At 39.8% G+C, this 25688-nt stretch overlaps 1 protein-coding gene across 1 annotated transcript; it reads right to left on the bottom strand.

The window, feature by feature from the left end:
- Positions 1 to 403: 403 nt before the first annotated feature.
- LOC140238983 (UDP-galactose translocator-like) lies at positions 404 to 25111 on the bottom strand. The gene is made up of 4 exons (XM_072318883.1): positions 25042 to 25111; positions 2339 to 2673; positions 1519 to 1641; positions 404 to 952 (listed from the first exon to the last, which is right to left on the bottom strand). Exons 1-4 carry the CDS (start codon positions 25109 to 25111, stop codon positions 404 to 406), a joined length of 1077 nt encoding a protein of 358 aa, XP_072174984.1.
- Between the last annotated feature and the right edge of the window lie 577 nt (positions 25112 to 25688).

Below are 25688 nucleotides of genomic sequence, written 5' to 3'. Positions count from 1 at the left end.
CTACATATCTTGAAGACAAGTCTAAAAATGTACTACAGCTAATAAGAAAGGTGGATACTTGTCACATGCTTATGCATTTAATACTCTATTGCATCTGGATAACTCTCATGTACAATTTTGTAGTAATAGTAAATGATTTGAATTGTTAGCAAGTCAAAGACAAGAAAAGAAATCAATCCCAGAACAAGACTGAGATAGCACTACAATACTGTTCTGTTGACCTTTGTGAAAAATAATCTAGAAGAACCAATATGGACCTCGCATTCAAAGAAATATACTGTACATGATACAAGGATCTGAAATATATATTTCATGGAAAGCACTTGTGAAAAATTGAAGAGATACCATGGAATGCAACAGGCAAAGTGTTCCTTGCTTTATCCACGTTCTACAGCCCGCTCGTTCACGCACCATTTTGTGTCGCTTTCGTCGATTCCAACATGGTGGGTGTCTGGGAAGCGGGGCGGGGCTGACTGTACAGGTAGACAGCCACGACGACCAGAGTGGCTCCAACGCAGAACTGCACATTGATAAGGAACCCAAACAGATACACAGACATCACCGTGGATATGATAATACTGAAGCTGGTCGCAAATCCCTTGAGGATGTTGTCCGCGTACTTGACGACCACGGCCACCAGCAGTCCACCGAACGCCTGCATGGCAATCACCAGCCAGACGTACCCCGTGTAGCCAAAGAAGAAGCCCTTTTCAAGAACGGCGCTTCCATCCTTAACGAAGATGCCGATGATTCCAGTCAGGGTCCCAAACAGGCCCAACTGGATGTTCCTCAGCCAGATGGATGCCTGGCTGCCCTTGAGGATCTTCTCGAAGTAGACCCCAGCAAACCCTGAAGACAAGCAGGACACGATGACGGCCATCAGGCCTTTAATGGGTGATTGTTCGGTGGTTGATTTCTCACTAGCTGCCTTTGAAGGGTCGCTGGGTTGCACCTATAAGAACACACACACACACATAAACAACAAACACAATAAAGAAAACTTGGCTGCTCATCATGGGACACTAACAAATATTGCAATACAAATACAACTGCAAATATTGCAAATGTTGTTAAAAGAGACAAACAAAATGTAACAGGTAATATTCTCCTTACATGTTTGATAAAGTTACAAAGAATTTCAGTGACTGATTCAATTACAAAAAAAAAAAGAACAAATGATAAGTTTGCTATTAATCATGAGAGTAAACACCAAAACACCTGCCTCTATTCATAGAATTCATGATTAGGATATAACTAAAAAGAAGCAAATAATGATCAATGGGTATCTGAGGAAAATCAACAAAGTTTTCCTATACTCTAAATGTTTATGGCAATCTTTTGCATTGTATTCACTGGACTTTGAGGCGATCACTTTTATAGACACATCCGAAAATGTTGAATGTGAATCTCTCTTCTTGCAATGTGAGATTGTTCTGGAACTCTTTTATAAAGGGGTTTAAGCCTACAATTTGATAGAAGAAAATTCAGTCCAGCAAAAGTCCAGCAAAGGTAACTCACCTGTACAATGGCAACTCCCACAAAGAGCATGAGGAGGGCTACCCACTGCAAAGAACAGAGGCTCTTTTTTAGCATCACAACAGAGAACAGAGCCGTAGTGAGGATCTTTAGCTGGTAGGAAACCTGAGCAAAGGTGAACAGAAAATTCACAAGAAATCATGGAAGGATGCTCTATCTAGATTATGAAAAAAAAAGCCTCATGTCACGTTTGAGGCATAAGGAGAAGAGACAACATAGAAGACTACAAAGTGCTTGCAGAGTACAAGCCTCTACTGCTGCTGCATACTATATATGCCGAATATTTCGCGAGGTATTTATTTTCGCAAATTTCACGAGTCGGGTGCAATTTGCAAAATCAAAGACACGCGAAAATATTGACTCTGATCTCGATTTGGATGTGACGTATGCACACTCTGAGCCTAATTACAGATCAAGTGAAAAAGGAGGAATCAGCCATATAATTGAACAGTGACAAGGATTCCACCAAGTATTACGAGTGTCCTCTGAAGAGTGACAAATTATTCATTGAAAATGTTGACAATTTTGCGAATCTTGGCTCTCACAAAATTCACAAAATGAAAATGCATGCAAACATTCCTTGTTTACAGCATTCTACACTTTTGATCTCAAAAGACTCCAAAACAATTCAATATCAACTCCAGGCAAATCACATCAGACAGACAAGTTACTTGGTAGACTTTTTTGATGTGCTGCAAAAACATTCAAATGGTGGAAGATGAATTGAGCCCTTCTGAGAACTCTTTTTTTTTTGTTTTTTTTGTTTTTGTTTTAACAACCACAAAGGATCAGGGAGCCACACCTGAAATGTAGCTGCACTCAGGTGGGAAATGGCGATGAAGATGAGGTTGTTCTGCACCATGTAGATGAAGGAAGGCACGGCCAGCTTGAAGGTGTCCACTGGCTGCATGACGATGCTCTGCCAGAGGAAGTGGATGAGCTCCACCACGTTGCCTCGCATCTGGGCAAGGATGATGAAGATGCAGGTGATCATCTTGATGGCCTCGCACAGCACCACCGCCGTGGAGGTGAGGTACTTGTCGCCGGGCAGCGTGCGGGTGTAGCGCATCGTGAGGATGAGCGAAGCATTCTGCACCACCAGGAAGAACAGACTGACATACTTGATGTTGTTTCTGCCTGCAGAAGAGACACCACGCAGAAATAGAAGAGGTTACACATTGAGATTGAGATGATATCAAAAGTATTCATTGGCAATAAGGCCACATTATTTTTACCAGAAATAACATTCTGGGTGTGGCCTGTGTGCCACCACAACCAAATCACGATCTTTCTAAACCAGTGAATCACTTGTCTGACTGTCACACATAATCAGTCTACACCATCCATTGAATTAACCAATCTCTACAGACACTGTAACATTATGTCCCGCAATCTTTCTTGTCTTCCACCAAATTTGAATGCAGAGCACATTGCCAGCAAATACATAGAACTCACACAGCCATCAAGAAGCCTGTTAGTTCCCCTTGAATAGAATACAATCAGTGTACAATCAACAGCACTTCAGGGAGGTTAATAGAGCATGACTCAACACATTATGAATGGGTAGACACTTGTCAACATCCACATTTAATCCTACAATTTGTAAATTGCGATTCCTGCTCCTTAACCCTTTGCATACCCAAGCTAAGCTTTTTCATCAGCATTAAGAATCCATCTAAACTTGACCTAGATGTATAGGTAGCAAGCTCACTACAGCAATAAGTCTGAATAAGCCTTTAAATAGTCAAACAGGAAGGCCACGGTGACACAATAGTCATAGGGATTAGGGGCATTGGTGTTCTCTATTCACTGGCAGTAAGTTTTCAGACATCTGTGCCAAGCACAAAACAAAGCACAGTATAACAGGTTTAAAACACCTTAAAGGGACTGTACAGTAATGGTTGAGGTGGGGATTCATGTTTTGAACAGTCCTCAGTGAGATAATGAGAAACCTCTTATGAAATATGAAAGAGAATGTAATTTTCAGAAGGATTCAATGTTTATTTGATGAAAATTGGTTTTCAAATGGCTGAGATATCCAAAAAGTGATAATTATAAAAGGCGACAGGCCACACCTTTTATTAGGATCTCTTTGTTTCACCTTGTTTTTGGATATCTCAGCCATTTCAAAACCGATTTTCATTAAATAAACTTCTGATACCCCTTAGAATTGCATGCTCTTTGACATCTCATAGAGTGGTTTCTGAATATCTCACAAAACGTTAAAAGCTAAATCCTCACCTCGACCAGAACTGTACACACCCTTTAATCCTAATCTGACAATCAGATGTACACTGTAGTCCTCACCCACTCACACAATACAGAATATAGATTTTCCCGCCCAATTTCATCAGATTTGCATTCAAATTAATGAAAAGGCGTTCAAATTCAAGCGATTTTGGTCACTGCTTTACTCTCACGGTTCATTTTAATTCTTTTAAGAGTATTCAATTTCATTTCATGTCTTTCCTGTTAGATTTTATTTCTTTCAGTGCATTCAATTTCACACCAGCTGGAGAGACGTTTAACTTCGTGCCAATTACCAGTTTCAATTTCATTTATAGGAACACAACTTTGCACTTTGAACGTTCGAATTCAATCATTTACACAACTTCTATGGGCCTTTTTTTTTCACTGTCATATTGGATGATACAATTTCATTTTCATTTCAAAGTCTCATTTAATCATCTTAATTGTTTTGTATGTATTCCGTTCCTGTCAGTGTCAACTTTTCTTTCACTTTCAATTCATCCCTAACAGTATGGATGTAACATTTAGGAAATAGCCGTATCCCAGAATATCTTAGGGGTCCTACCCGTCCAAATCCATATTGATCCATTTTGATTCCATTCCTTAGTTCCCCATGTCCATAACATAAGTTGCCGCAATCAGATCAGCTGCTGTATATACACTGTAGACCTATTTCACCAAAGGGTTATATTGCCAGTTTTGATGGTTGTCAAGGTAATGCTTCCTCCACAAATTCTGTCTGTATTTGAGATGTTCATGCATACTCTGTAATGTAGCAGTGGCTAATTGTGTTTGAAAGAGGGGTTATACGAGTTATTAGGGACTTTTCGATTTGCACGTTGAGCCAGGCGTCACCCTGTTATGACGTAGTTTTTACGTACTGCGCATGCGCGAGTGTCGACCCTCGGCTCATCGCACAAATTTCGAACGCGTTCACCCTGGTTATCACCGTCCACCCAAATCGGTTGCGCCGCGCTCAACCTACCCTTGCTATGACGTCACACTCCTCTCGGGTATCGTGCGAAAGAGCACGATGACTCTCGGGAAATCCGTGCTCAGTTCACCTGTTTTCCTTTTTCTTTCGAGAGAATATTTATACTCTAATTACATGAAAGCTTATGATCTTGATACGTCACAGCAGCAGCGCTGACATACAAACTACAGCCTCTGGTACCTACTTTATTTGCCCGTTTTCACTGTTTCGCACTTTGCAACTGCCTACCGTAGTCCCACACATGCATTTACGCGTAATGCTGTACGCAAACAGATTTTGGTGCTTTTGGCCTAGCTAGTGCAGCAGTGCATTTGCCCAGTAGTCTTACCATGCATCATGTTTTAAAATCCACATAATTCCTCCCAGGATACGCATCTAGTCAAAGACAAAATAAATATTACAAGTACAGAAACGAGTCACAAATTCCGCTTATATGCACGCAAGGCACAGGGCCTGGTTGCCTCCTGCACACGCCACGAGACGTGACGCCGGCGCCCGAAATCGAAATGTGTTTTAGCAGCGGGTCAACGTACAGACGTGACGCCTTGACGTACGCTTGCGCTCGGCGGCACGTCCTTCTCGTTCACCCAATCGAAAACTCCCTATTAGCTAGTATGAGCAAAAAATATTTCAAGGTATATAAAGTTTGCATTTCAAACAGCTGAGTAACTGCAAAAAATAAAAGCAACAATGAAAAAGACTGCCCATACTTTGTAATTGTTTGCCTCATCATGAATTTGAAAACCTAAACGCTCTCCACGGCAGTGTTGATGCGAATTTGAATGCGTTGCACTTGCATTTTTAATTTGAATGCCCTTTTTACACCCTTGTGTGAGAAACTCATGAAATCAAATGCTGATGAAATTAAATTGAATTCATGACCTAGTTACCTTTTTGAATGTCAATCTCGGTAATCATTCAAATTCACTCGAACTTGAATGACCGCATCGTTAAATCAAATGTAAATCTGATGAAATTGGGTGGGAAAACCTACATGTATAGCACCTTTTGGTAATATCCATAGTCAGAATGACAAATACAAATCATACGATGTGATTATGTACCCAGAAGTTACCAAACATCTCTCCCTCTGGTCTGCACACAAATCTTTGCTAACTGTCCCTTCTCAAAGCAAATCAAACACGATGGAATCTAATCTAATTCAGCAAAAATTGCATTGATTGAGCAATGATGTTCTTTTCAGGGAAAATTTTCATTTACCGGTATATCTTACATTTCTGCAACATGATTTAATTTGCACAGAGTACAAAGAAGCAGACTGAGCTAAATTGTGAGGAAATGATGCCATTTGGTTATTCACCTATAACCATTACCTCTCTATACTGGTATATCTTTTCATTTTTTGAAGTGCTCACCATGAGCACCAAATGGTGGACATGTGCGCTATACAAGAAGCCACTGCTATTACACTGTATTATTATTATTATTATTATTATTATTATTATTATTATTATTATTATTATTATTATTATTATTATTATTATTATTATTATTATTGTTATTGTTATTATTATTATTATTATTATTACTATTATTATTATTGTTATTATTATAATTATTACTATTATTATTATTATTATTATTATTATTATTATTATTGTTATTATTTTCATTATTATTATTATTATTATTGTTATTATTATTATTATTATTATTATTGTTATTATTATTATTATCAATACTATCATTATCATCATCATCATCATTAGTATCATTATTATTTTAATTCTTTTATCTGTGAATAACTGATGTAGAGGTGACTGTTGTTTTCTCCTGGGCTGGGCTCCATTCCATAAAAGCTGTTCGGATGGCAACTCTTGCTGGAATGGCAACTTCCAATAGCAACAACCAATCAGGAAGCTGGATTCTTGTCATTACCATGACAATTGCCATTCCAGCAAGAGTTGCACAGGCATCACCTTTTTATGGCCATGCAACACTTGGCGCCCCATACAAAACTACAATCTTTGTCCATGGTTTAAAACCATGGACAAAGATTGTACCACCTTCGTGAATTGAGGCCATTGAGGATGGGCTGATTTTGCCTACAATACGCATTTCCCATAAGACACTTGCCGAAGTACAATACTCAGGACTCACCCTCAACAGGTTTAAAGATAATATAAAGTTTTGGTACCTCAAAAGTTTCCCTGAATTTCCTTGTCTTAGTTTGTGTTTCAGGTTAAAGTACGTTGCATGCGCACACAAACATCTTATCCGTTCATGGATTTGAAATTTGTGCACGTGATGTGTTCGCATGCACTGGCTGTAGTATTCAGTGTATGTAGCTCTCCCAAGGTCCTCTCGACCGAGTCACATTCAGTCATCAATTCGAACAGAAAGGGACTATTGGCAGAACCAAACGTTGCCCGAAGCCTGTTTTCAATACTTCAACTTAATTGGTAAGTCTTCAAATTGAAGAAATTTTTGGATTTTAAGTTGATATTTACCCGCGATACTAAATCTGTCATGATCCTGAATGCTACAATGCGAAGCCCCATTACGCTATGCGTATGGGGCTGCTGGTCGCAGTTAATTGCATGATTACTAATACCCCTTTCATAAACTCATCCTCCTATTATCCGCATAAGAATAATGCGGACAATTCAATAAAAAATGCGTTCACAAACTCTGAAAATAATCCGCATTATTTTTACGAGCGCCCGTCCTGAAAAAGGCGGATAATCGTCATGGTGACTGCACACCCCCCTTCTGCGGGAAAGACAGGTGACGTTTGACCGCACCCCGGCAATTATCCGCATTATTTGGGTTTGCGTTCATAAACTTAAAATCTCGTCCCGATGCTGCTATTATGCGGATAATAGAAGGGTCGAAATAATGCGCATTATTCTTTCCCCTCTCCGATTTTACGACCAAATGTTGCGGATATTATCCGCATTATTGAGTTTATGAAAGGGGTATAAGACATGAGAGCACTTTGGGGCAAGTAAGTCTCACAGTGTTAGTTATATGAAAGGTACTTTAACATGAAACACAAACTAAGACAAGGAAATTCAGGGAAACTTTTGAGGTACCAAAACTTTTTATTATCTTTAAAATAATGGAGAAGTACAAGAACATTACTTCTTTTTTTTTTTTTGGGGGGGGGGTATGTCATAATATGACAATACTTGTTTCTGTACACTGTACGTACTGTAACACTGACAGTTTAGGATCAGGTACAGCTGTAGGCCTATACTTGAATGGCCCAGAGACAGTGCAAATATTTGAAACATGAATGGGCAGAGACTTTTGTCTGTTTCATCACTCCCACGACTCCAAAGTCCTTGGGAAAAGGGTGGAGAAAGAATGTTTGCCTCAATTGGCATTACCCACTTATTGAAACACATGTGTAATGATGTGCATTCCATGGCATACAAGATCAAGTGAAATACAAAGATTTCATACGTCATAAACTGTGGGCGAAAAATTGCAACCTCCTGGTCAACCACAAAAAAGCAACAATAAAACTGGTGTCATAAGCATGAAAGTGATGACTACCACTGCTATAACTCCATCCAGAGTTGGTGCCTGTCCATAAAGGGAGAAAATACATTGAATATCTAAATAGCATGCAACGGAGGACATTAGCTTGCATCAGTGCTGTTGATACATGTATCTTACAGTTCTCACACAATGGATTGTAAATTGTAACTGGAAAAGATGTGATCTGCCTCCTCACCCAGTTCACACAGTTGCCTCACCGGTCGTCGAAATGAAATCCTCCACAATTCCATCCCTCAAGCCCTTCGTTCTTCACACACTGGGCTCTGCCACACTGTATGCACACAGGTGCTATCCACTGAGAATCACAGTCACATCTAAACATACAATGTCATCGATTTCAAGTAGAATATCACACACTAACAACTGCTACATGTTGTACATGGTAATGACTGATAGTGTGGCTGCAGCCTGCTACACTATGTACATTACATGTTGCTTGCTGTGGAATACAAGAGAGAGACGCGTAGATTCTGCCGTCTCCAAAAGTTCTGACCTCACACATCCGCAGAAACAGGCCACACATCATCAACTCTCTCAGTTTCGCCTTTTTTTTTTTGCCCTCACTCTTCTTTGCTTTGAAATGGATCCCAACAGAGAACAGTCAAGCACAGTTCTACCTGGCCTAGTACAGCTGCAGGGCTTTTCCCCCACAAGAGTACTGCCACCAACTGAAGAGTACCAGTACATTCACCTAGATATCATTAAAGTACTTTCATTTTTCCAAAATTAATGCATTATAGGGTGCTACATTTAAAGGCAATATTTACCATTTGCAGATGAAACAAAAACCCAGCATTAGTGATTTAAAATAGTTCTAAAATGTAAGTTAAGGATACAAACAACCACTGTAAAAATTTGAATTGGTAAAAATATATTAAGTTTTGTTAAATATAAAATATGAACAACAGTTATAATAAAAAGGTTTCCAGACTAAACTGTTTACAGTTACGGTTTATTAAGAAAAATACAAATATCTACTTATATTTTAGGCTTTATCACGAAAATTTTATATGACAGGATGTTTCGTGATACAACAGACCTACATGTACACTATGCATTAAATGTCATATCTTGAAAATTTTTAAAATCACTGTTCTCAAAGGTAGACAGGACCTTTAAGCACTTGCCTGACAGCACAGGGCATGCAAAAATCAAATTCGGGCAAGTATTTTTGAACAAAAGAACCAATGCTTGCCCGAATTGGGCAAGCAAAAAGTTTTGAAGCCATAGTTTTTCCCTTATTCCCCCCAACAAACCCACAAAGTAAAACATACAGAAGTCCAAAGATAATGGCTGTTTAGTGATGCAATGCACCTTATACGTGTAGGTAATAACATCATTTCAGCAACTTTCCAACACTTATGTGAAGAAGCCCCAATGCAATGCAACGGCAACACTTGATTGGACAGAGTTTGTTAGGCTACTCCAGTGTGTCTAAGCATGCAAATCAATGTCACGTGCTGTTTATTCAAATGAATGTGTTTTATTAAGCCCTTGACTTACACAAGACTTTTTATATTATTTTCTTACATTTTAGACTTTCTTTAATGGGCTAGTAAAATTAATGTTTGGACAAGTGCTTTGCATTGGATTTGAAAATTTGCTTCAAATTTGCATCAAAAAACCTCTGTTGCGCGCATGCAAAATTAGTGTGTGCCTATCAAGCACCTCTAAAAACAATGAAAGACGCTTGATAAACTACAACAAAAACTTCAAAGACAGCCCGTCTCAGCAACTCAGGTGTTGTACGTATACGCTTGAGGACCGCGCGCTGTCCATTTGTTTTGTACAGGATTAGCACGCACTTTCCTGTCTGTTCAGTTAGGCCTCGTTTGGTATTATACAGTAGAATATGGCGATCACAAACTGCGTGTAAATTGTCTGAAGTAGGGTCGAGTTTTCCCTGAGACCGAGTTAGTCTGGATCCTTCTGGAATAAAAGTCGGTTTTCCAACTTATATTATTTTTCTCAAAATACTCCAAAACGACTCATCATCCCGGCAAATCGCGTCAGCCAGGTAAGTTTCTTGGTAGACTCTTTCGATATGTTGCAAGCAAATATGAAATGGTGCCAGACGGGTTCTCAAATCTCTACCAAAACTATGTTTTCACTTTAAGAAATCACCTTCATCAAATACTTGTTACCTTTCCCAAGCCTGCCCACATTCCAGCATCAAAATTAGGGAGATTCCAAAAGCAATCCGGAAAAGAAGAGTGAATAACATTTAACTGAATACGAGAGTCTGATACCCAAATCAAGGATACTTTGTATTCTATCGTCAGGGCATGAAAGAAACATCCACTTTCAGGGGTTTCTTGCAGAGTTACAAGCTTGTAGGGAGGCTTTAGCAGTTCTGCTTTCCTTCTTTTCTGTTTTTTTAACCATCTCAATCACTTGAAAACCCTTCACAAAATACTTATTAGCCTAAACCAATGGATTAGAAATAATGCTGATAAGGTTGTCACCAAACATCCACAAAATTTTAGCAGATGAACACCTATTTTGGTCAAAAAGAGAGTGATACAAATCTACTTGTGACCCGCTACAACAAAAAGGTCCTAAAGTCGCGCACGGTCGAAGCCGTGAAAATCGAGTTTGAAGTCAGAGCATTAAAATTGGTCAAAACTTACGATTTTCTGATTTTGATATATTATTGGAGTCTTACATGTCTTCTTTCATCTGTCGAAATTTTGAAGCAAAATGATCAAAGGAAAGATAAAAAATAGCGTTTTTCTGAGCCATGTTTTTTGGCGTTTCAACGAAGCAGAAACTGGTTCGAAAATTTGGATTGAGCGCCACAGATAGGTTCCGCCCTTAACAACGACCAGAGTGATCTCATTGGTCAGTTTGCTGCTTGCTGCTAACCGAAGCGTGAAGCTCGCACACTGCCCAGTCGACTGGTGCGTGCGGGCGGGGTGCGCTATGCTCAACCGCTTCTCACATCCTGGCCACTGATTGGTTGGTGAGGAGACCGCCGATGCAATAGGGCTTACCTTCTATTGTCCAGAGGTGAAAACTGACTTGCGTGTCCCTTGATCGCGATTGCGTCGAAAGGAAGACTTTTAGGGCGCTTTTCTCGAAACAGTGATTTTCCAGACGTCTCGACATGCTCTCTTTTAAACATCAATATCTCCGCAGCCGATTATTTTTTATAAAATGTGTTATATATCAATTTAAAGCAGAAAGATTAGAGGATTATATCATGCAATTTTCAAATAATCGACCTCGCCCGACTTTAGGATCATTTTGTTGTAGCGGGTCACATTTGATATCTCCCCCCCCCCCCCAATATTCTCTTCTTAACTTCATTCTCTAAAAGTCAGCAAAACAGTTTATAAAGTCTTCTCTTCGTTTATTCATAGCAACTCTACATTGCAAGCGAGTCTGAAGCATCAGCCACTAAAAGCCATTATACTGTAGAGTATCTTTAAATGCAAAGACACACAAAACCCATGTAAAAACCCATTGTAGCATGCACACAGCATATACACTCGAGTACCGTACTACCTGTCTGGGTAAGTACTGTAAACATCGACATTTTTTTGCTCTAAGCTGCTCAAAAACATATTTGCAGGTTTTTGAATTCATGGTGTGCAAATGTCAACCCATTCAGAGTGTGCAGAGAAAATTGTGAAGATATCTTTGTGGGTTTTATAATTTGGCTAGCCAGAAGTTACGCAAAATATGCGAAAATTAATGTACATGTGTACCCTGAAAATTTCTGCTTTTACAGTACTACAATGCACACATGCACATGAACACCACTTGAATTACTTAACCTTCAGGCCATTTATATACAATTTATGCTTTACTTTCCATGTCGTACACTGCGAGAGGTTAGATTTTGCTTTCATTTCAGTCACTTTTTATTTCATATTCAAAGTAAGCGCGGCACTGTTCCACCAGTGTAGGGACTTGGGCAGCAACCAGATCAAGCAAGGGACTTCCTATGATGATATGTACGCTGCCAGAATGAGAAATTCATAGTGGTGATTGTCTCTGATGAAAATGCATACCCTGGTAATACTCCCAAAAAAACATTTCCCATGATCCCTTTCTTGATGCATTCTACACCTAACACCCTGGTATATAATTCTGAGCACCATTACATGTAGTTGGTTGTTCCTCCTTTTTGAAAATCAACCAAATGAAGAAGAACAAAATCAAATCTCTTGTGCCATTGTATTGTGCTGTAAACATGCATCTAGGCACTAGGCTTGCAGCAGGTGCATACAGTGTACAGTTGATCCAGTCGATCGCAAGTAATCAGTCAAAGTACCCAGGAGTACACTGTACATAGCATGTACGCAGCATGCACACTGAAGTCTTTAGAGTAAATTTATTTATTTGAAGATGCTATAAAACTGAATGTATAGTAAGACAGCCCTTAAGACTACTGAATATGCCATTGTATATTTAGCGAGTCTGAATTTTTGCGAATCGGGACTTCCTGACAATTCCGCAAGTGGTTAAATTCGCGATCAGGATGCACAGTAATGAACTGAAAAATGTACATTGTATGCACAGTAATGAACTGAAAAATGTACATGTATGTGTGCAGGTCACATTAAAGTAGGGATCAATTGTTGTTAATTTCACAAAAAGCACCAGACTTGTGAAATTCGTGAAAATAAAAACCTTGCGCAATACACGGCGTATACAGTAAATGTATGGAAGCAGCAAAGCTTTACAGCATACAGATTGAACCTGGAGAACCACATGTGGCCTTGATGGAAGGCACTCTACACTTGCTAACAATAACACTAAAATGTGCAAACATACTCTTAATACTGATAATGTGCACAGCAATTGAGCAAAGTACTCTGTAGTATTCTGAATACAAACTGGTTTCCCATTTAATAAGCACAAGCTCTTTGTGATGAAAGTATGGGCAATTCCATACATAGAAATGTGCAGGACTTTCGGAAACAACTTTAAAACTACGTCTGGTACTACATGTTTTGTACATGTACACGTATGCAGGTCTGTATTTAAAGTGAGGTACCACCCATTGTTCACCATATTTGGAGTGTTGAAATTTAAACAGAATGGTTCAAGTTTGATGCACTTTGTACAAAAAGAAAATAGGACATTTCAGAATTGTCCATGTTTTCGAGAAGTATTACAAAGAGATGGGTCAAAAATACCGTGTACATAGTTGTACATACTATGCATGAATTATAAAATAACAAGGTAGACGAGGTAATAATGCCATTTCTCCCATTTACCTCCATACAAATCTTCACAATATTTCTTTTTTATGATGTTAAGATTACCATCTTCAAACTTCAAGACTACATGGACTAAATGTAACAGAGCCCATATCGGTCACCAGATGGTATTGAATAGGAGTGCCCCACTTTGTATTGCACTTCTACTGCTGACATATACTATGGAGTAACCAAGCCATGCATTACACTAGTGATATTGAGAGTCACAAATATATTTGCTTTTCATAGCTGACAAGCTGCGAGATATTTAAGCTTACTAATAAATGAAATGTGTTCTTGTTTGTTGCTGGTTCTTTTATGCCTCTCAGAGTGTAATTCAATATACCCATTTCCAGTTAACGCATTCAGTCAATAAGGCTGGGTTCACATAGGAGTACACTATTTGGGTATAAGGTGCACGTTTTCAAGGGCACGCGAACAGCTTGAATCGAACGATAGGATTTCCTAATACCGGGTCACATAAGAGGGCACTATTCGAAAATGCCGTACAGCTGCGTATAGCATAGTATAGTGGGAATAGTGCTTGTTCGTTTTTTGTGCAGCGTATACCATCTCTCGTTTATGAAATGATGAAAATTTTGGTCTGGATTTGCCCTTTTGCAAAAATTTAAGTAGACTGATATTCTGATGCAGTGCTGTGTATCATGATCAAATATAATGTTATCAAACAAATAAAAAATAATCAGTTTTAATTGATTTACCCAAAATGTAACCAGGATGGAGTTGGGTCATTTTTTTTTTTATTATTATTATTCATACACTCAGTTTATAGCTTTCTTGTAACAAAAATGGTACGTTCCAATGTAATCTCAGTTTAGAAACTCTTGATAAGATTGCTGGGATGGTTGTGTAGGAGGAAGAAATCTTCCCTGCATGGGATAGGGAGTTGATGGTGCAGGTGATGGTGTACTGGGTCGACTTCACGGTGCCATAGTAGGACACGCGTGCTAGCTTATGCGACCCGCCATGCCCAAATACATGTAGCGTATAGCGAATAACGAATAGCGAATACTGTAAACTGTATACCGTGTACTTCTATGGCCGTGTTTATGCTTCCCTTTTTCGGGCCAGAATCAGCGTTTTGAAACGTGATTAGTGCAAAACGCTGTTGCGTTCATGCTCACTTCAATAGAAACGCTGATTCAAATGGCGATCCAAAACGCACAAAAAGGTGCGTTTACGATTGGCGTTTCTGACTAATCACGTTTGACGGGGAAGCATAAACGCAACAGCGCCCGGCCAGCCAGTTACCCTGGCCTGTGCAGTTTTCCCATGTAATGTGAACGCATGTCTTTCCCAGCTGCTCTCCCAGGCTAGGCCACACACCCACACTTGGTACCATACTTTATCATTGAAAGAAAAATGTAGAAAAGGGCACCACTTTCATTTCTAATGCAATTGCTGATCATGTAATATTCAACACCATGACGGAAAGAGGCATTATAAGTGTCTAGTGTACATTGTACTTGTCAACAGGATGAAAAAGAATGACCATATCAACATAAAGGTTACGTTTATCCCATGAAGTCCTAGGGTAATTTTGAAATGTTCAAATTATCGTCACTAGATTAGCACCTCAGAATTTTACTGCACTTGCTATACTGGAGAGAGAATAGATCACTTCAAGAAAACCTGAAAGAAATTTTACAAAACAAAACAGGGTAAGCTCTGAAAATGTATTTCTACATTTTGACAATGTAGAACTTCTAGTCATGATAAGAAGGGCAAAATCAGATTAGGATTACTGCATACACTGTACATCCTTACTCTGCCCACGCCTTCTGCACGATATTACAAAACCAGAAATATTTGCCGCATGAAATTTTCGAAAATTGGAGCCAAAGGCCTTTTTTGCAAATGAAATTTTCCATGAAGTGCAACTGCCATTCAATGCACATAGTGCAGACAAGAACTTTCGCTGCCAACATATGGACCTGACTGCTAGCAACAAAATTTATAGGGAAAATTGCAAGTCAAGCTGAGATGTACATAGTGTACATGCGTACATTTGTACCAAGTGGTATATACACGATACAACTTTTGGGCAGCAATATGCTTTGTACAATGCATGCTAATTAATAAGTTTGAAGCCAGCTACAAAGTACAGATTATGTTTGGCATTTCAGATTAAGGCTCCAAGTTACAAGTACCAGTAAATTTGAGCAAGAGAATTTTGAAATTTACACAATGTGCATAAATCTTAAACAAGAAGAGAACTTGAGTGTCTTGAACAAATAATGCAATGTTTGGATACTTTGCACTGGACCTGCAAGTTTCTCCACGCTCATTTCTATTAGCTGATACAGTATCAAGATACCTTGTGTGAATGGAAACTGTGTCTGTACAGTGTATATTGTGCGCCACCACTATGAAGATGAGTAAATGGTCCAGACTAATAGTTGTGTCTGTCTTTAGCTGTTTATCCACTAAATTTTGTATTCAATTATAAGCAAGATTTATTCGCAGCATTAAATTTTCACAAATTGCCACTGGCATTCAATGCATACCATCCATAACTGGCATTCAATGCATACATAGTGTAGACAAGAACTTCCGCTTGTATGCTAATTTTCGAATCTTGGTTCTCGCAAAATTTGTGAAATAAAATGTCACACATAAACATTCCTTGTTTTACAGTAGTGTTCACACTGATGACATCAATGATTATTGTGAGAATCTTAAACTGGTCTTGTGTCGACATATATTTGTGATTATCAGAAGTTTCTCATGTTTTTTTTTTTTTTTTTTTTTGCACTATAAGAATATGTGTATACTTTTAAAAGGTTTACAAGCTGGTGATCATAGCTTTACAAGACATACAATGTATATTTGCACTTATACTTGCTTTGTGCACAAAGAAAATATATTTGACTTTCACCAAAATTTTGACATGTTCTGTTATTCATAGTGTAATACAAAACACTTGCTAGTTCAACCTACTGTCACCTGCCTGGCAAGTTTTGTCATTTGTGCGATGTAACTTTCTATTAGATTTTTATTTAATCCACAGAAATCAGATCCTAGCATTTGTTTAATAACTACGGTATTTGCTATGAAATATAACAGAAGCCCTTCAAAAAGCATGCACATACAAGTGTGCTATATGTACATACAATATCACAACTACACACTCAGGTGTTAAAGGGACTGTACAGTACTGGTTGAGGTGGGGATTCATGTTTTGAACATTCCTAAGTGAGATAATGAAAAGCCTCTTATGAAATATGAAAGTGCATATAATTTTAAGAAGGATTCAACGTTTATTTGATGAAAATTGGTTTTCAAATGGCTGAGATATCCAAAAAAGTGCTAATAATAAAAGGCGACATGCCACAACTTTATTAGGATCTCTTTGTTTCACCTTGTTTTTGGATATCTCAGCCATTCCAAAACCGATTTTCATCGAATTAACTTTTGATACCCCTTAGAACTGCATGCTCTTTGACATCTCATAGAGTGGTTTCTGATTATCTTGCAAAATGTTAAAAGCTAAATCCTCACCTCGACCAGAACTGTACACACCCTTTAAGCTGTTATTTCACAATACAAAAATAATCTATTAATAGAATTTGTTTTAAACATCAACTATTTGCCATCAAATAAAGCAGCCCTTAAAAAAAATGTGTGCATACAATGTGTACAAATGTATACGTACATGCAATATCACAACTACATCAACATACTCAGGTGGGAAGCTGTAATTTCACAATACAAAAATGTCCTCTTCCAAGGGAGCACTGTAAACCTATTCTAGTTCCACACCTGTCTCTTTATATGAAGAGAGAAGCACTTTTGCCTGGTTACGGTTAGCAGGAAGCTATCCATACAATGTTCTTGCAAAAAAAGCTGTTGACTCACAGGAAGTTGTTTATGTTGTTTTTGTATGTCTTTTGTTTGCTTAAGTGTATCCCCCTCCCCCCCCAAAAAAAAAAAAAATATGTCCACACAAGAAGTTTGGCTAGCACTGAAACAGAGGATGTTTAAATTCTTCACATCATGTAATAGTAGTATGTATCAACAGGGAGGTGTTACAGAGATGGAGTGGCAACTCTTCGTAATTCATGCAAACACATGTTTGGGTTCAAGGCGTTACAATGGGATGTCTAGCATTCCACTACGCTTTGAAGTCATGCTCTGCACCGCTCTAGTTGCAAGAAGAAGTTCGGAGACGAAGAGCGCATTTCACCTTTCGTTTGATTACAAGCTTTATTTCACCGTAAAATCTTAAATGAAATACTTGAATTGATTTAGAAAAGTTTAGGAAAGAATTCAATATTATAAACATGTATTTCTAGTTTCTTCGTAATGCGCAAATCGAAATGAAATGAAAATTAGGCCCTCTTAAAAGCTTAATATTTTTCTAAAATGCGCACATTTCCACATGTTACTTTTGTATAATTAATCTGGTATATTTTGATCTTTCAAATAAAGTACTCCGCTAAAGTGTGTTCCAGCCAGCGTGCTTTTAAACAATTTGCTGTTAAAATTGTCAGTTTTACACTGCATTTTGATTCGCTGCTCCAATTCGAGGTACACAAATTCATTGTTGCCATCACATTGAAAGAGAGAGCGAATTGCAGTAGGGGCAAGTATTTCTAGATGTGAGAGCGCTACACTAGTGTAGTCCCGATTATTGATGCTCTCTTTTGTCAAAGCACATGGGTAACACCTGTAGTTGAACGCATAACTTCTCGGCAGTGCCGCGCATGACTTCAAAGAAGAGCAGTAGTTGTCTCTCCTTCTCTAGCACCTCCCTGGTATAAAAAAGGGATCAAGTGGCCCCTGGGGAGGTTTTGCATGTTTATTGATTCAATGACCTGTGTCCTCATCTCGATGATCGTATAGGCCATCCCCCTCCTCCATTTCGGAGGGGGGGGGGGGGGGGGGGGGATGCATACCAGTACATGGAAGTCAAATCTGAAGTACGTAGTATTATGGGCGTTTGAACCCATTGTTCAGGATGAGGGTGAGAACAGATAATTTGGTGGAAAACTTGCTATGCAAATTTTTGTGGACAATTCTGTGGCGAAAATCATTTTACTGAATGCTTATAAACGAACCCCGGAATTGGGAGGAAAAAAAAACCCTTTCTGACCTGGATGGACCATTCGATGTGGATGACATGGAACCACCCTGATGTATTACACCGCCTTGAACCAGCGGAGTGCTACTCCACATTGCTCAGTAATGCATCATACATGTACATCATGTAGATCTAACGTTATGCACTTGTCAATTGTAGTCCCAACCCTTGGGTACCCGTGGATGGCCGGGACTTGCATCCCACTTGCAATTTTAGGGTGTTACACCACCTGGCCAAGTCCCGGCCAAGTCTCCGACAGGTCAGGCAAAATTTGCACGGAAATCCCCCGCTAAGTCCCCAACAGGCCGTGCAAAATTGAAGTAGAAATCCCCGGCCAATTCCCCAACAGTCCGGGCAATATTTGCGCAGAAATCCCCGGCCAAGTCCCCGACAGGCCGGGCAGTATTTGCATAGAAATACCCGGCCAAGTCCCTGACAAGCCGGGCAGTATTTGCATAGACATCCCAGGCCAAGTCCCTGACAGGCCAGGACCTCCAGCACCCCAATAACCACAGAGGTTACCGTCACCCTCTATGTCAAATGGCACACTAGGACCAGCACTAACGACTTAATGGTAAGATTTTGTTGTTGTTGTTGCTGTTCATTGCATTAAGCAAATAATCAACGTTGGTGACGGTGATGGGACAAACTATCACTTCCGGGGCGATCTGGATGTACATATTGTAGCTATCTTTCCGAAGCGCAGCTGAGGAAAGATAGCGTACACATTCAGATCGCCGAGGAAGTGATAGTTTGTCTCACTGCCTGAAACTAAAAGTTGATTATTTGCTTTATATTCCACATCTAGGGTCCTAGATATTCCCATTTTATTCCACATCTGAAACCGTTTTAGCTGTCTTAGGGTATCCTCAGGGCTTAGGCTACGTAGTTTACTGTACGAGCTGAAATTTTCGCGTACAGATATTTTCGCAAATTGCTACTTGGAGGACATTTTTGCGTGTTGTTAATTTCGCGGTTGCGAGGGTCTAACTGTACTTACTTTTTTGCGCGTTGTTATTTTTGCGTGTTGTTATTTTCGCGGTTCAATGGCGATTCGCGAAAATAAAACCACCGCGAAAATTTCAGCTCGTACAGTACTTTATGACGTATGTGCGTAGATGACAAAACAACAAATTTGCTTCGCGCTCTGCGCGTGGCACTGAAATAAAAGTGCATTGCACTGTGGTCTATCAATTGACCCAGGTCAAATGACAGACCACAGTGCAACGCACTTTCATTTCGCGCGTACTCAAAATTGTAAGTTATATCATCCGTTAGGACTGTGTGGACTAAGAGATCAGCGAAACAAAATGACTATCATCATAGAGTGTAACGAACTTTTCTTCTCGGGTAATGTGATGGGCAAAACTACGCTTTACCACGTGATCAGCTCTTAACCAATCCTACAGCAAGATTCTTTATGTGGAATATAATGTGTACTATTTACATTTTGTACCCATATGGAAGATTTGTATCAGGGTTATGATTCTTTTCAGTACTCCTTACCCAGATATCTATAGATGTTGTTATTTCACTGCTCCAGCCCCGTTGCTACGGTGCAATACCCACTGATAAGAGGCCAAAGCTTTTGAATTCTTAACGGTCATCGAAGTGCTGTGCGGAGGGAAGGACAAAAAATCTCGAAAGTTCACCTCTTCGTATCTCCCTTATTTTACCACCAAATCCCTTGAAACTTCACACATATCTAATATGGATATCATCCTTCATATGACTTTTGGGCGAAAATGCTGATCAATGTATCTTTCGAGATACACACGTATGTGTATTTTTCTGTTTGAGTCGACCCTGGGAAAGGGTTACAATTTTTTCCAGACACAAGTCTGCGCCTGCATGAATATGCATTTGATTAACATATTACTAGTCTGTATACGCCAGACTCACTACCTGCGAAGTCTCGTGTTTGTGCAATTAGTATTTAGGTGAAAATAAGAGCAAACAGACAACCGACTTTAAAGGGTGTGTACAGTTCTGGTCAGGGTGAGGATTTAGCTTTTAACATTTTGCGAGATATTCAGAAACCACTCTATGAAATGTCAAAGAGCATGCAATTCTAAGGGGTATCAAAAGTTTATTTGATGAATATCGGTTTTGAAATGGCCGAGATATCCAAAAACAAGGTGAAACAAAGAGATCCTAATAAATGTGGGGCATGTCGCCTTTTATTATTATCACTTTTAGGGATATCTCAGCCATTTGAAAACCAATTTTCATCAAATAAACGTTGAATCCTTCTTGAAATCACATGCTCTTTCATATTTCATAAAAAGTTTCTCATTATCTCACTTAGGAATGTTCAAAACATGAATCCCCACCTCAACCACTACTGTACAGTCCCTTTAAGAGAAAATACTGGACATGCACAACTACATCATCCTCCTGCACATGCGTTTTCTACTGGCGAGTGCACGCTTAGCCAACCAGCGGTGTCAGGTTCGGTGCAATGCGACAGGGGTCGATTTTCGGCCAGCAGGGTGGTGAGTAGGCAAGAGAGGAACCCTGCTATGTGCTTCAACTGTTTCATGCAGCACAAAATCCAATACATCGGACTGCGTATTGCTTAAGCTATGGATTTTATGTGGGTCACAAGTGACATTGATCTCGATTTTTTCCAGACATAGCTGTGCGCCAAATGATACAGAAAAGATATTTGGAACGCAGTATGGATATACTACCATTTAAGTCATATACCGAAGTTTCATTTTTGTGCAATGAAGGAAAATGTGAGAAAATAACACTTGTTTTGAGACCAAATTTTGTTTTAGAAGCTAAGTTTCGACATTATTTTCACACGTTTATCCTCAATAAAACCCCAAATAACTAACATTACGAGTTAGAGAATAGTTTCTTCTTCAATTTGCTGTATAGATTTAATCATTTGATGGCTTCTGAGGTGAGATATTGCAATTGTCCTGCAACACTTCCCCAGCAGTTTTGCGTACACAAGCTGTCTACTTTTTGCAACTGAGGCTTTGAGGTCATAAGCTTTTGGCGAGTTTGCACCGTAGTGCCATGCCTGGTTCATTCATGAGCATTCATTGCAGATACCTCCCCATATGGTATGTGATTGCTGCAACAAGGCAAGACACGTTTATTCCCCACCCACCAGGGCAAAATAAGTGGACCTCCCCCAACAAAGCCTTGTCTATTCCTGACCCACCAGGGCAAAATAAGTGAATCTCCCCCGACAAAGCCCGGTCCATTCCCGACCCACCACGGCAAAACAATTAAATTTCCCCCCGACAACACGCCGGTATATTCCTGACCCCCGGGGGCAAAATAAGTGAATTTCTCCTGACAACACCCCGGTATGTTCCTGACCCACCGGGGCATAATAAGTGAATTTCCCCTGACTAAGCCCGGTCTATTCCTGAACCTCCCGGGCGAAAAAAATGCTGAAATCCCCAGCCAACTTGGTTGCAAGTCCCGGCCATCCCCGGGTACCCAGGGGTCATGACTACAATTGACAAGTACATTACTAATGATACACTTTGACTTGAAGATGAACAAGAATGTAACCTCAATCCTGCATTTCGTTCAACCACAGTGTGATTGTGATATGACTGACATTGCTTTGTTCACCAATAAATTCGTGTAGAATGATAGACTTGGTACACTTTGACTTGAGATGAACAAGAATTTAATCTCAATCCTGCATTTCGTTCAACCACAGTGTGATTGTGATACAACTGACATTGCATTGTTCACCAATAAATTTGTGTAGAATCTTTAATTGCCGTATAAACTGAAGGCAGCGCATGTACTGTAAACTCACAGTCACAGTCCAGCAGCAGAGCTGCCTGTGTGTGGCTACAAGAAATGTATACAGGTACAGGTATGGTATTACCGGACAGCATGGTAATTCTTCTTCTTCTTCTTCTTCTTCTTCTGATTAATACCCCTTTCCCGCTGCCCCTCTCGGTGAACCACCGTTGGATTCCCCGGTGAATTCACTGGGGAACCTCCCAGTGAAATTTTCACTGCCGTCGTTTCACACCTACGACAATGCTCTCAGTGAATTTTGTTATGCAACTTTCCCCTAGATGTGTTTCAAACACATCTAGGGGAAAGTTGCATAACGAAATTCACCGAGAGCAGGCTGCTCGCACCGCGGCCGATCCCAGCTGAAGTGTGTAATAATGGCGCGATTCGCGCGCTAATTTGAACATGGTCTGGTGGATACTGTACTACAGTGCGTAGTGGTTCGTACTCGCAAGGAGGTACTCGCCTAGTACCTCCTTGGTACTCGTAGCTTCTCTATGATATCACCTCTATCGATCGTAATTCGCATTTTCGGAGGGCCTTCATTTCATTGCTCACAGTGTTGAAATTCGCGATATTTGCAGCTCATTATTGTATACAACAAAAGAGAAAAAAATAGAATGGAATTTGCTATCATTGTGTCACTGACGGATGCTTCTGAATCAACTCGGACTGTTCAGAAACCGAGTGATGTTGCAATCACAGCAGTATAGTTGAGTACGAAGACGGATGAGACTCATCAGCGTACCAGAATGGAAGAGGAATCAAAGAATCAAAGGAATCAAAGAAGAAGAAGACACGGCAACTCAAGTACACTCTAACTAATCAGCTCAGTTTATTTGTATACGGCATGCGTAGACGATACAACACCAAGATGCAATACTGTACAACAATGCCGTCGCGGCTGTGAAAGTCACACGAACGACACAACTGTAGTCGTGTGTGTATTTACATGGGTATTCACGAATTACGTGTGGATTAATTTGGGAGAGCGCGATAGCTAGCGAAAAACGTGTGCATGACCAGAAACAAGACATGACCTTTGACATAATTTGCAATTTTTCCCCGGTGTTTCACCGAGACAACCTTTCACGCTGGGCGTTCCTCTGTGAACCACCGGTGGTTTCCCCGTGAACTATCGGTGTTTACCCAGGACGCTTCTAGGGTAAAAATTGCCCAAAATTTAATCGGTGTTTCACCTAGGCTTCCCCTCCTAGGTTTCAACCGAGTTTCCTTTCACACTGCGGGGTTACCCGGGTGCCCCCGGGGGCACCCGGGGAAGATTTCCTTCAGCGGGAAAGGGGTATTAGTCTGCCTCCTTCAATAGGCTGAAGATTCTTGCAGACTGTGCTATTTACATTATACTGTAATACAGTTTATTTACAGATATTTATAAGCACATAGAAAATTTGACGAAAATAACTAGCCACCGGACATGCACATTTTTGTGTACTGATGACATACAGTACGTGTGAGACTTTGTAGATTATTAGCCTCACAGAACGTTGTAAGGACCGAAATTGCAAAAAAAAACGTGACATAAAAATGTAAAAATGAAGAAATTAACATTTTACCTCAGATTTATAGCTGAGTGACCCGCACCTCGTCATACTCATAGCTAATATCTATGCATGTTTAAATCACATTTCGTCACTGAAATTCTATAAAATCCCACTCACATACAGGAAAAATGCTGACAATTCCAATGATTAGAAGCATAAGTTCAGTGATCGATACCGGAAATTTGCAGCTATCGTCCTCAAACGCGAACGACGATGCTGAAAGTTGTGCGCTAAGAAAGGGGCCCGCAAGGCCCGCAACTCGTCACCCGCGCTCCCATAGACAAAGCACATAAAATTTGATTGTCAATTTTTCATAAGGATTTATCGCATGAACTGTTCGAAATGTTCAAGATGGACATTTTTTACCGTAAAATACAAAATTTGAGCCTCATTTGCCGAATTTTTTCTTTGTCGTCCGCTCGGTGAGAATGTGTACGGTGATTTGTGGGATGATTCTGGTGCAAGGACAAGGTGTGAAAGACATTGATTATTTCATTGCGAAAATCGTGTCCAGAAACAGAATTAAAATGTGATTTTTTACCGGGCAAAAAGACAACTTTTTGGAGAGGGGTAGACCTAGAAATTGTTCTATATTTGAGGTCTAGATATTGAACGTTAATAATATTTTCCAAAAATCGGAGTGAATCTTCATAATTTTGCCGAATTTGTAATTTTCAAGACGTTGTGATTAAACTCGGGTTAGTCGTATAACTCGTACTATTTTTGGCCGAAATTTCGTCCTCCGACTCTGAGTATAGTACGGAATTTAGAGCTACGAAAAATAAAAGCGTCCGGTGATACGATCAATTCTTCTAGTCTACTTAGTAACTGTTTTATCTAGAGCCGTAACGGTTAGCTTCTACACGTACTGCCCACCACCAGCTAATGCTGCACCGCACCGCCAAGTTTCCCGCATGCAGAAGAGAGGTTTGCTGTATACAATTGTACGTTGCAAGATTTTTACACAGTGACTGGTGAATCTTGTTCATGAGTACGGTACAGTGTAATTCCGGTTAATTTCATACATCCTTTACACGATATAATTCCAAAGTAGTATAGAACAAATGCGATTATTACCTCCACTCTGGGCTGATTCCTTTAAAGACGTCGTAGGGAGAACATGTCCTTTATTAGCTAAGTTCGCCATTGTGAATTATACTCAAGTAAAGCTGGTCTCCTTTTGTCCGTGTGTACTAAATTACGGCAATGCACTGCATCGTACACGCCGTGTCGTCGGTGTAATCTGTAGTCCCACCCACCCATTATCATGGAACCGTACAACTGCTGCAAGGGCTTCAATGAACATTGTGTGGTAGCTTTGTTTACACGGGCGTACAATGGCCTGCAACGTGGAAATGGTGACGACAAACACCACGCCCGACAGCCGCTCGCTGCAGCGACGGCAGGCCGCAATAGTTTATGGGCTGGGTATGCAAGAAAAATTCATTAAAAAAAACCCGCAAAAAAACATACAAGAAGAGAATAAATACAAGATAATAAATATACATTACAGAATTTTATCGATTTCATAGGAAATAAACAAAAATTCCCTGCACAGCAGTGCAAAAATGACCAAAATCGGACAATTCAAAAATTTTCGGAAAACACTTCAATTGACCAGTCGTTGAATGTGATTACTGAGTATTCTGATTATAGCACGCAGAAAGATGTCATGCCCTCACAATTTCATAATTATAGGCCTAGGTCCTACAGAAATGACAAAA

This window comes from Diadema setosum, chromosome 2, assembly GCF_964275005.1.
Source record: "Diadema setosum chromosome 2, eeDiaSeto1, whole genome shotgun sequence".
Lineage (NCBI taxonomy): Eukaryota > Metazoa > Echinodermata > Echinoidea > Diadematoida > Diadematidae > Diadema > Diadema setosum.
Note: the sequence above shows the minus strand (reverse complement) of the source record. Positions and strands in the feature narration are given on the sequence as shown.

Excerpts from the sequence above, each read along its gene's own strand:
- LOC140238983 (XM_072318883.1), bottom strand. The coding sequence starts at position 25,111 with ATGGCGAACTTAGCTAATAAAGGACATGTTCTCCCTACGACGTCTTTA. Across the intron at positions 2,674-25,041 it reads GGAATCAGCCCAGAGTGGAG|GCAGAAACAACATCAAGTAT; the intron begins GTAATAATCGCA and ends TCTCTTCTGCAG. Across the intron at positions 953-1,518 it reads TGGGAGTTGCCATTGTACAG|GTGCAACCCAGCGACCCTTC; the intron begins GTGAGTTACCTT and ends GTGTTCTTATAG.